The 13,196-nt window shown below is 46.3% G+C and overlaps 1 protein-coding gene across 2 annotated transcripts in view; it reads right to left on the bottom strand.

Moving 5' to 3' along the window:
- EEF2K (eukaryotic elongation factor 2 kinase) overlaps window positions 1–13,196 on the bottom strand; it is a 76,746-nt gene that overhangs the window by 59,271 nt on the left and 4,279 nt on the right. For both annotated transcript variants that reach the window (XM_044303476.1, XM_044303475.1), the window contains exon 2: window positions 3,943–4,268. In XM_044303476.1, coding sequence (XP_044159411.1) covers window positions 3,943–4,188 — 246 coding nt within the window. In that variant the 5' untranslated portion in view covers window positions 4,189–4,268. The remainder of the gene's footprint in view (window positions 1–3,942; window positions 4,269–13,196) is intronic.

Raw genomic sequence — 13,196 nt, 5'->3', positions numbered from 1 at the left:
ACTCTCAGGGGCTGCAGGTGAGACAACGTCTGTGCACATTTCCATGTAGGTCCTTCGTGCACATGGTAGTATCATGCATTATCTATGGCAGTGCAGTTTCTAGGTAAAATTTCTCTCAGGGCGAGTGTCAAAAAAACTCCCCCCCCCCTCATAACTGCTCGATGAAATAAGTGTCTCCCTATTGTAAAAAACGTGGAACCACAGTGCACGGACGGTCACAGTGACGCACCCAGTGACCCACTGTCCAATAGACTCAGGCTCACTCACAGCAGGCTTCTTTCTCAGCACTGCTCCGGGCGGGCGGTAACAGACAGGCAGGCAGTGCGGGCGGCGGTGCAGCGCGTGAGGTACAGTGAGTGAGCGCCGCCGCCCGCACTGCCTGCCTGTGGGGGGACATTATTTTTAATAAGGATCACTATGGACATTATTTAGAATGGAGGCTGCTGTGGATGTCATTATAACTGTATAATGTCTGATAGGCCTAGTCCTGAGTTATATTACCCTGCCCTGTATAATAATGTATCCTGATACCCCTTAGTTATATTACTCCAGCGGGGTAATATAACTAAGGGGTATCAGGGATGGGTACATTATTATACAGGGCATGGGCAGGGTAATATAACTCAGCTCAGGACTAGGCCTATCAGACACTATACAGTTATAATGAGTAATGACACCAACAGCAGCCTCCATTCTAAATAATGTCCATAGTGATCCTTATTAAACTTAATGTCCCCCACAGTGACAGTGGCCCCCATTTTCATGTCTCCCACAGTGGCCCCCCCATTGTAATTAATTCCCCCCATTGTAATTAATGCCCCCTCCCCCATTGTAATTAATGCCCCCCCCAGACCATCACTCGCCTCACAGCAGGCATCAGCACTGCTCAGGGACTCACGGCGGGCGGTAACAGGCAGGCAGTGCGGCGCTCACTCACTCACTGTATGTCACGCGCCTGCACCGCCTAGTGGGAGGACATCAGTAAGTCTGACCAGGGCCGGTGCAAGGATTTTTGCCGCCCTAGGCAAGATAAAAATTGACGCCCCCCCCCCCCCCCCCCCTTATCAGATCCGGAATTGCGGACCCGGATCCGCAATTCCGATCCTGAAAAAAAATAGTACATGTCCTATTCTTGTCCCCAATAGCGGACAAGAATAGGCATATTCTCTTAGTGCCGGCAATGTGCGGTCCGCAAAATGTAGTATTAATAACTAAACAATTAAATAATACACATATTGCATTGTCTACTTACCACCAGGACAATTAGATGATCTGGTCTCTGGCTGCAGTCTGGCTATGCGGACTCCCTTGTCACTCTCATTCTACTCCCCCCCACCCCCCTTGTCACTCTCATTCTACTCCCCCCCACCCCCCTTGTCACTCTCATTCTACTCCCCCCCACCCCCCTTGTCACTCTCATTCTACTCCCCCCCACCCCCTTGTCACTCTCATTCTACTCCCCCCACCCCCCTTGTCACTCTCATTCTACTCCCCCCACCCCCCTTGTCACTCTCATTCTACTCCCCCCACCCCCCTTGTCACTCTCATTCTACTCCCCCCCACCCCCCTTGTCACTCTCATTCTACTCCCCCCCTTACCCCCCCCCTTGTCACTCTCATTCTACTCCCCCCACCCCCCTTGTCACTCTCATTCTACTCCCCCCACCCCCCTTGTCACTCTCATTCTACTCCCCCCACCCCCTTGTCACTCTCATTCTACTCCCCCCACCCCCCTTGTCACTCTCATTCTACTCCCCCCACCCCCTTGTCACTCTCATTCTACTCCCCCCACCCCCTTGTCACTCTCATTCTACAACCCCCCACCCCCCTTGTCACTCTCATTCTACACCCCCCACCCCCCTTGTCACTCTCATTCTACACCCCCCACCCCCCTTGTCACTCTCATTCTACACCCCCCACCCCCCTTGTCACTCTCATTCTACACCCCATACCCCCCTTGTCACTCTCATTCTACACCCCCTACCCCCTTGTCACTCTCATTCTACTCCCCCTACCCCCTTGTCACTCATTTCCTCCCCCTTGTCAATGTCACCTCTAATGTAGTAGCGTGGCCGAGCTCTGTTCGCTCCGTGGTACAGGAGCTTTTGTTTCCTGTACCCGGCTGACAGGAAGTGCTCACTTAGTGTGCACTTCCTTTCAGTCCGGCCGGGTACAGGAAACAAATGCTCCTGTACCCCGGGCCGGACCGAACAGAGCTCGGCCACGCTACATTAACAACTCAGCAGTCTGCAGCGCTGATCTATGGGCCTATACTGTACTGCTATGCGAGTACACTTTCATACCAGACAATATAGCATGTTTTACTGCATTCCGTATTACAGAGGTATTCTCCCCTAAGAGCCATCGTGCCAGCATATACTGCCTTCAGTTGCATAACACAGAACCACAGGGACTCCTAGTGCCATCAAATAGGTCCTGTGCGCGCTTTGTTGCACATATAAGGCCTATGACTACACCGCGCCATATGGCCGCAGGACACTGAGGGCTCATGCAAACGACCGGAATTTATTTCCGTGTCCATTCTGTTTTTTGTTTTTTTTTGCAGCCCAACCATTCACTTCATTTGGTCTGCAAAAAAAAAAAAAAAAACGGAAAGGACTCAGTGTGCATTCCGTTTCCGTATGTCTGCAAGTCCATTCCGCAAAAATAAAATAGAACATGTGCTATTCTTGTCCGTTTTGTGGACAAGGACAGGCATTGTTACAATAGATCCGGAAAAAAAAAACGGATCCAACACAGATGTCATCTTTTTTTTTTTGTGAGTCTATGTTTTGCGGACCGCAAAATACATACAGTTGTGTGCATGAGCCCTAAGGCTACTTTCACATCTGCGTTTTTGCTGGATCCGTCAGGAGAGTGAATAATACAATTGTCTGCATCTGTTCTGAATGGATACGGTTGTGTTATCTCTAAAATGAAAAGACGGATCCGACACTAAAACCACCGTAAGTCAATGGGTGTCGGATCAGTTTTTCGTCGACAGATCCGGCACCATTGACTTACATTGTGTCTCGCTCAGTATCCGAAGACGCACACAAAAATGCTGCTTGCTGCAGTTTTGTGTGCGTCATGGGAACGCAACAAAACCGCGTGCATCAGTTTGGTCCTCAATGAAAATGAATGGGGAGAAAACGAAAGCGTTTTGCTGCGGTTTTAAGATCCTGTGACGGATCTCAAAACCGTACAGCGAAATAACGCAGATGTGAAAGTAGCCTAAAAGGGCTGACCTGTTTCCTATATTGATGCTAGGTCAGATCAGATGGGGGGTCCGACACCTGGCACCAGGAGTTGGACCCCCGCCAATCTGATATTGATGACCTAGCCTGAGGATGGGTCATCAATATAGGAAACCAGACAACCCCTTTAAGATCATAATGTCATGTGATTCCCGGTCTCCTGTTTGCCATCCAAGATGACTGCACAGCTTCTCAGACTGCCCGATACACATGTCCTGCTTGTCCAACCCTGCTCTTGGATTGGCCAGCACTGTTCATGTGAGCACTGCTGGCCAATCAAAGGGCATCAGGAAGTGTATTGAGCGACCAAATACACAGGGTGCACCAGGTAGTCCGAGAAGCAGCGTGCCAATCTTGGATGACAGAAGAAGAGCCCGGGAATTGGTGGATCAGCAGCTAAAAAGAGGTTTTGTTTGTTCCCCGGTTAATGTGAATTTTTATTTTATTTTAACCAAATTGTCACTTTAAGAGCGGTTTACCCGATAGTAACCCCCTTTTATTAGCAACTGTGAATGGTTCCTGCTCTGTAGGGTTGCACATTACACAGACGGCTCTCTGATTTCCATAGGCACGGGGTAATACTTTATTTCTTTCTAAATGATCAGTCAGTGACCACTGACAGATTACCGTCTCCCAACCTAAACTGACAACCGATCACAGGCAGTGAGTAAGTGGTTGCTGCACACCTTGAAGCTGAAGGAGTTCCTGGGAGATGAGCTGCTCCCATATTCCGTATCCTTTTTCAGGTTTTCAAAGAAGCGGGTCTTTTTCGTCTTCGCCGTGTTGTGTGATGACACATCATCAGTGATGGGGCAGATGAAGTAGTTATCTTCCTCATCACTGTCAGCCTTGTTGTAATCTGAGCAGTGATCTTTCAAGATGTGAGAGTTATCCAGACCCTCCATTCTGAAGATGAGGTCTTCGTCTGCCATGGTTGCTGGTAAGCAGGGCTTATTCGCGTAATGACTGAAATAGCCAGACTGCCGCTGTAGATTAGCATTCAGGAGCGGGCCTGCAAAGCAATATTCAAAAACGACCAGTCAGTAAGGTAACACCAGCACCGGATATCGGTAAATATACAAAAGCACAGACTTTACAGGCAATGCACAAATGTATTTCTCAACAGCACCACTGTCGCTGCTTTATGAAATCTAAGCACTGCCACCCAGGCGTCATGTATGATGACTACGGCCAACATAGAGATGCTGCAAGGCAAGTCTTGGAACGTCTCGGTTCCTTGCATAAGGCTAGATGTACATATTAGGCTTTGTTCACATCTGTGTTGGAGGCTCCGTTGGGGCCCTTCTTGCAGATTCTGTCGAAAATGTACTCGGCTAGCTCCCATAGAAATGAATGGAGCGGTGGTGCCGCTTGGTCCATTTAAAAGGGGCCCCACGGGGTGGGGGGGTCCTACTGCTGGATCCTGTGGATAAGGGCTAACTTTTTATAACCAGACCTGTACCTTCTCCTGACATGTCTGTTTTAGTCACTACTTGCACTCTCCTTTCTGGAGCATCTGTTCTGATGACTTTATATATGCCATTCTGTTAATATTCCTACTAGAAGTTTATAAATGAAATGCCAGCAGTCTAATTGAGTGTTAGGCTACTTTCACACTGGCGTTTCTAGGTCCGCTTGGGAGATCCGTTTCAGGGCTCTCACAAGCGGCCCCAAATGGATCAGTTCAGCCCCAAAGCATTCTGAATGGATAAGGATCCGTTCAGAATGCAGCAATTTGGCTGCGTTTGGTCTCCGTTGAGTTTTTTAGACGGTCACCAAAACGCAGCTTGCATCGTTTTGGTGACCGTCTGACTATGCAGAGCCAAACGGATCCATCTAGACTTACAATGTAAGTTAACGGGGACGGATCTGGTTTTCACTGACACAATATGGTGCAATTGAAAACTGATCCGTTCCCCATTGACTTTCAATGTAAGTCAAGACGTTTTTTTGGAATGAATAATGCAAACGCATCCGCACAAGACGCAAGTGTGAAAGTAGCCTTACTTGTTGGGGTTGTGTGCCCCTGCACAGTCTGACACTATCCAATCAGTAAAAATTATAAATAAAGTCCCAATCCGTATGACAAAATTGTCGCAGCGGTTCCCAATTGTGAAGTGGGCAAAGATCACAGTTCAGACCATGCGTTTTTGAGGGGCCGTGCGTTCCCTATCCAGAAGGTTAAACCTCTTCAAACTTGAGGAGTCCAAGATTTCTGACACAGGCAAATAAATCAGGTCCCCACTACCAGCACACTAAGGCAGCTGTGGGATGTCAGAAAGTTTGCATATAGTGAAGTACTGCAGATCACCAGGAAATTCCTTGTGTGTTTGTACTCACAAGCGCAGCTTGATATATAGGCACATAGTATAGCTCCACAGCTCTCCTTTGTCCACGTCTCTTCACCACCACTAAAACAAGGATTACTCCGATAGTGAAGCATCGCTAGCAAGTGGTTATATGAAAAGTATTTATTATACTAACAAACATATGGTAAAACAAAGCAGTCAAGGATGTCTTTCAAATCTGCCCATATTTTTAATATGGAAAACCAAGCAAACCACATGACATGTTAACAGATTATATATTGATAAATAAACATCTATTTATTTATAAATATGTATAAATACAGATTTGAAAAAGACAGCCTTGACTGCTTTGTTTTACCATATGTATGTGAGTAAAATACTTTTCATATAACCACTTGCTGGTGCTTCACTATTGGAGTAATCCTTGTTTTAGGCCTCTTTCACACTTGCGTTGTCCGGATCCGGCGTGTACTCCACTTGCCGGAATTACACGCCGGATCCGGAAAAACGCAAGTGAACTAAAAGCATTTGAAGAAGGATACGTCTTCAAAATGCGCTCAGTGTTACTATGGCACCCAGGACGCTATTAAAGTCCTGGTTGCCATAGTAGTAGTGGGGAGCGGTATACTTACAGTCCGTGCGGCTCCCGGGGCGCTCCAGAGTGACGTCAGAGCGCCCCATGCGCATGGATGACGTGCCATGTGATCACGTCATCCATGCACGTGGGGCGCCCTGACGTCACTCTGAAGCGCCCGGGAGCCGCACGGATGGTAAGTATACTGCTCCCCACTACACTTTACCATGGCTGCCAGGACTTTAGCGTCCCGGCAGCCATAGTAACCATTCAGAAAAAGCTAAACGTCGGATCCGGCAATGCGCCGAAACGACGTTTAGCTTAAGGCCGGATCCGGATCAATGCCTTTCAATGGGCATTAATTCCGGATCCGGCCTTGCGGCAAGTGTTCAGGATTTTTGGCCGGAGCAAAAAGCGCAGCATGCTGCAGTATTTTCTCCGGCCAAAAAACGTTCCGGTCCTGGACTGAAGACATCCTGATGCATCCTGAACGGATTTCCCTCCATTCAGAATGCATTAGGATAAAACTGATCAGGATTCTTCCGGCATAGAGCCCCGGCGACGGAACTCTATGCCGGAGAAAGAACGCAAGTGTGAAACAGCCCTTAGTGGTGGTGAAGAGACGTGGACAAAGGAGAGCCGTGGAGCTATACTATGTGCCTATATATCAAGCTGCGCTTGTGAGTACAAACACACAAGGAATTTCCTGGTGATCTGCAGTACTTCACTATATGCAAACTTTCTGACATCCCACAGGTGCCTTAGGTCCCTTTCACACGGGCGTTGCAGATTGGGGCCAGATGCGTTCAGGGAAAATGATGCGATTTTGACACTAAAACAAGTCAGTTTTCACTGCGATTGCGTTCCATGTTTGCGTTTTTTTTCCGCGCGGGTGCAAAACATTGTAATGAGTTTTGCACGTGCGTGAGAAAAATCGACATGTTTGGTACCCAGACCCGAACCCGGACTTCTTCACAGAAGTTCGGGTTTGGGATCGATGTTGTGTAGATTTTATTATTTTCCTTTATAAACATGGTTATAAGGGAAAATAATAGCATTCATAATACAGAATGCTTAGTACAATAGCGCTGGAGGGGTGAAACAAAAATAAAAAATAATATAACTCACCTTAATCCACTTGATCGCGCAGCCCGGCTTCTCTTCTGTCTTTATCTTTGCTGTGCACAGGAATAGGACCTTTGATGACGTCACTGCGCTCATCACATGGTCCATCACATGATCTTTTACCATGGTGATGGATCGTGTGACTGATTTATTTGCCCGTGACAGAAATCTTGGACGCCTCAAGATTGAAGAGGTTTAACCTTCTGGATAGGGAACGCGCAGCCCCTCAAAAACGCACTATCCAATCAGTGCTGGCAGTGTTAGACGGTGCAGGGACACACCCCCTACTGGTAACACCCATCTGGATCTTCACTGCAAACTGACAGTAATTAACTCATAACTTCTAGGAATAATAAAGGAATGCCACATCATAGAGTCATAACAATAGATGCCAGAATTGTTATTACATGGAGATGCAAAACATGTCAGGGATGTAAAGAAACTAATTGGGAAGGTAGAGCCATGGTTCATATGGTGCAGTCGTTTGGTGCCTTCATTCAGTTAAATAGTACTGCCGTTTAGTAGCATTACCCAATTTTGGTCAATCAAAGGAACAAAGTGGGAACCCCGTCCTGGGGATAGTTTGTGTGCATACATTTCCCAGCACTTTTTAGGGGACATTTTTGCCACGACTAGGGATGAGCAAATTTCATATTTTGAAGTTAGTGTGCGGGTTCGTGTTGTGGTATTTACTGAATTGCGTTATGGATTCTGTTAACACGGACCATAACGCAATTCCATGACGGAATGGAGGGACCCCAGACGTTTAGGAGGGGTACACATGGCAATACTGGCATTGCCTGGTTCCTTTAGGTATATGTCTATGGGCTACATAGGTTTTCTGCCCAGTGAGGACAGGCTATTTTTAGCCTGTGAGTTTGAGGGAAAAGTTTTCCTGCTTCTGTCAGGATCACTGGGCAGAAGTCTGATTCTGCCTAGTGATCCCCCTTTAATTGGTCAGTTTGATTGACCTATTGTGACCCAGGGTTCCGGGTAGGGTTACCCGGACCCTGGTAACAATGGTCCGATTGGTTGAAGGGGCCGGGATATGGGCTATAAGTGTCCGTGCTCCGCGGGCCGGGTTGCCTTTTATCTGCACCTGCCCGTGGAGCCGGATCCTTTGTTGAATGTTGGCCATAGTTCTAAGGAGGGTGGTTTGGGTAGTCATCCCGTGATGGGACGGACTCTGATGCACGGTTATGGTTTAATTGAGTCAGAATTTATGACTAGGCTCAGAGTTGGTATATTAAAGTTTAAGTTGAAATTTTGGTTTTAATAAACAGGCCATGGCCAATTTTTACCTCCATTCTCTAGTCGTGTATTTATTTATTTAATTAATGTTAATAGTTTGGGCGAATGGTGGTAAGTATGGGCATATATGCCATGTGCTGCCATGCATAAGGGAATGCCTTTAGAGGCATTACGTCATAATAGAAATCTATGGGCTGCAAAACGGATCCGTCCGGTTTACGTTATGCAGGGTAGTCCTCTATTATGATGAAAGGAATAACGGAATGCCTCTTATGCATTAGGTCATTAAATTGCGTTATGGTCCGTGGTAACAGAATCCATAACGCAATTCAGTAAATACCCCAACACGAACCCGCACACAAACTTCAAAATATGAAATTCGCTCATCCCTAGCCACGACCCTAGAGATGGTCTTTCTTTCCTATTTGGCTAAGGCAAGGGATGGGTGAACGCGAGATGGACTTATCTCAGCCCACTCCCCAGAGCTAATACATGTATGCAGTAGATGTCACTGACCCAGTCTTACCAGTAAAGCCTCTTTCCATAATGGAATACGACCTGAATGTGTGGAATGCAGAGCGGCCGAGTTCACGCAGTACTCCCGTGAATGGTTATTGCCCTAACACACAGGATTAGTGACTTACGGTCAATGTATTAATCAGAATACAGCTGAATTATCACTTTTATAGTCACTAATGCCCTGTAGTCTTGTGTACTCCTCTACCAATTTCTTGCCGTTAGGCCTTTTGCTCCTAGTCATATTAACATCATGTAGAGAAAGTTAATACAAGGCACTTACTAATGTATTGTGATTGCCCATATTGCTTCCTTTCCTGGCTGGATTAATTTTTCCATCATATTATATACTGCTCGCTTTCAGGCGTTACGACCACCCTGCAATCCAGCAGCGGAGAGCAGGAGACAGAAGTGGTGGTGGCAAGGATAGGAGTAGTAGTAGTCAAGGTAAAAGTCCTCACTCTGGCGTTCCCGTGCAGTGATGAAAGGAGCACACTCCTTCTGGTTCGGGGTACTACTAGGTGGGGTATACTTGATGTCGGTGGGTTTTGGGGCGCAAGGCAGGGAAGCCTCCGAGTACTAGAGAGAAGCAACGATGGGACAGTGCAGGGTGGTTTAGGGGTTACAAGTCCATTGTGCTTTAGGGCTCATGCACGCAAATGTATTTTCTTTCTGTGTCTTTTTTTTTTTTTTTTTGTGGACCGTATGTGGATCCATTCATTTCAATGGGTTCACACAAAAAAAAAAAAAAAACGGAAGTTACTCTGTGTGCATTCCGTGTCTGTATGTCCCTACAGCAAAAAAATAGAACATGTCCCATTATTGTTCGGATTAGGGACAAGGATAGGACTGTTCTATTAGGGGCCAGCTGTTCCGTTCCGCAACATACAGAATTCACATGGACGTCACCCGAATTTTTTGCGGTTCCGTGTTTTGCGAACCTCAAAAAACATACGGTTGTGTGCATTAGCCCTTACTAAAACTATTTGGCCAGATGACACATGCAGGCACTTGCATTATAGCAAACCAATCTCCGCCAATACAATTCTGCCGATTTACACGTACTGGTAACTGTGCCGATCCAACTATTGCTTAGCAGAGATAGTACTAACTACTGCGCCATATAACCGGCGGCTATGACTTAACAACCAAGCCATTTCTAGCTGTAAAACTGATCAATAATACATAACAGTGTGGTGGTGAGTCATTGTTTGACATTGTGACCGCATACTAATGTGCCGGTCATTTCTTATGGAGTGTGTAAACAGGCCTTATGTGACAAAGGAGAAAATAATAAAGCAGGAAGGGCGCACTTAAAGAGGACCTGTGCCCTCTCATGAAAAGTCTGTTTTAGTATCCCCCTTGTAATAAAAATTTGGGAGAATTTTTTCTTTCATTGCGGTATTTTTCTTTTATTATTCCTACCAGAAATTAGGAATGAATTGCTAGCAGTGTACAATGAGGGCCCAGATGGATGTTACCAGTTTGGGGTGTGTCCCTGCAACGCCTGAATCTACCTAATCAGCGATGCCGGTGTCAGACTGTGCAGGGACAGAGCCCCAACTGGTAATACCCAGCTGGACCTTCATTACAAACTGCTAGTAATTCATTCATATACTTCTGGCAGGAATAATAAAGGAATGGCACATCATAGAGCCATAAGGATAAATGCAACAGAATTTTTATTACATGGAGGATGCAAGTAGTTTCTAAAACGGACATGTCAGGAGAGGGGACAGCTCTTTAAACAAAGACATGAATTATACGCTGTGCATACCCATAAAATATGTGCTTTCTGTATTTTTCTCAGACCCATCAATAAAAACGACTATTAACTGCCACAATACAAACAAGATAATTTGTGGGGTGGCCACACAGATCCGCAAAAAAATAGAATGGTGTGCACGACCCCGTAAAAAGTGAACGGTCAGTGTGCTATCCGCCAAAAATGTGGGTAGCCCACGGGATCTTACTGACGTGGAGGGAAAACGACTTTCATTCTGATAATAGAAAGTAGCTGTCACCACGCCAGGATGTAATTGTCCCTGTTTGTCAGACACAAGCCTCTAATTAAGAGTCTACAGACTGACGTTCTGTTAGTGAAATGAGAATGGGTAGAAAGCAGCCCCCTGTAAATAATTCATCAGCAGTGCCAGTGAAGTCAGAGAGTATCTGATGTACAGTTTGCTATTACCTTGCCTTACATATGTTGTACTCTTCACACAAGACGAGATTTATCACCCCCACCTACTATTAGCCTGGCACTTTTCCGTCCACAGGCCCCCATTAGGAGTTCCCAGTCTCCCCATATGACAAATCTTGCCAAAACAAATCTCATTGTCATCAGAAACAACTTTCAAATGTGTGCTGCATTCTTCACAGTCCTGACTTCACATCTCCCATCATTCCCCTGCTTGTTCAGTGTCTCTATACAATGGGGCAGATTTACTCATTCTGCCTAAACTGTAGATGGGGCCTCATTCACATTAGCTATACGTAGTGTAGCTGGCTGTTTTGCGATCAGCAAAACACGGACACTGGCCGCATGCATTTTGCGGAACGGAATGGCCGGCCCCTAATAGAACAGTCTTATCCTTGTCCGTAATGCAGACAAGAATAGGACATGTTCTATTATTTTGCGAACGGCGTGGAACGGACCACATCTTGTGCAGCCCCGCTGAAGTGAATGGATTCACATCCAAACCCCTGCAAAAAATGTGGATTGGATGTGGACTAAAAAATAAGTTTGTGTGCATGAGCTCCCAATACTGACGGATCCGTTTTTTTCTGCAAATGCGTTTAGCGTTTGCATCTTTTCCATCTGGATTGCATGCGTTTTTCACACTCGTGAAGAAAACCTGAAGAATAAAAATCTACATCTCCCAGCAATCAGTGAAAAACGTATTGCATCTGGATACATTCCAATTTTCACGCAAGCCCTTTCAATTCTAGGGAGCCAGAGCTGTGTGAAAAATGCACAATATATAGAACGTGAAAAATGTATGTACACAAACCCATTGAAATGAATGGATCAGGATTCACTCCTTTAAAAGACTATGAAAAACCTACTGTTTGATAGAGCAGTGCGAATCCACACGGTAATAGATATTTCATATTAAAGGTCTTTTAAGAAGCCCAATGGACATGACGGAAAGAGTCAGATGTCATTAGTCGTGTGGGTCTACAAGTGACTACATGCCACCTTATATTTATCTGGTACAGGCAGCGACAGCTTTTGGATACTACTGCCCTAAACTATGGTGGCTCCAGGCTGATGACATTTTATCTACGCTGCGCTGAGGATGATGATGATGCACAAGGTTACAAAGGCCGGGTACAATTATAGGGAAACTCCCAGCAGTCAGAAGGTCTTTACTGGTTTTCACCATGTGACTGTAAAGAAAAACATTTTTATCTACTGACAACAAAGAGGTCTTAAAGAGCACCGTCAGCAGGATAAAACTTCTAAACTAACTATACAGACATGGAGAGCGGCGCCCAGGGACCCCCCTGCACTTACTGTTATACCTGGGCGCCGCTCCGTTCTCCCAGTATAGCCTCCGGTATCTTCATAGTTAGGCTCCACCCAGTGGAACCTGCCGGCGTCACCTTCTCCCAGGCTGTAGCGCTGGCCAATCACAGCGCTCAGCTCATAGCCTGAGAGGCTTTTTTCTCTCTCAGGCTATGAGCTGAGCGCTGTGATTGGCCAGCGCTACAGCCTGGGAGAAGGTGACGCCGGCAGGTTCCACTGGGTGGAGCCTAACTATGAAGATACCGGAGGCTATACTGGGAGAACGGAGCGGCGCCCAGGTATAACAGTAAGTGCAGGGGGGTCCCTGGGCGCCGCTCTCCATGCCTGTATAGTTAGTTTAGAAGTTTTATTCTGGTGAAAGGTCCTCTTTAAAGAGCACCGTCAGCAGGATCGATCCTATAAAGCCAGGTATACTGCCTGAAAGGGTTGATCCTGCTGATCAACATGATAGCTATACCTCCCAACTTCTGAAAAGCATGAGGAGGGGTGACAGCATAGTGTGGCAATTTTTTTTCTTTACATGCAGTCACACCTCTAAAGTTGCCCTATGCCTATCTATTCAATAAGTGTGCAAGATAAAATAAAATACACGCCCAATCCTGACTAGCCCGCCAAGTGCCCCTACACAGTAGT

This window comes from Bufo gargarizans, chromosome 8 (assembly GCF_014858855.1).
Source record: "Bufo gargarizans isolate SCDJY-AF-19 chromosome 8, ASM1485885v1, whole genome shotgun sequence".
Taxonomy (NCBI): domain Eukaryota; kingdom Metazoa; phylum Chordata; class Amphibia; order Anura; family Bufonidae; genus Bufo; species Bufo gargarizans.
Note: the sequence above shows the minus strand (reverse complement) of the source record. Positions and strands in the feature narration are given on the sequence as shown.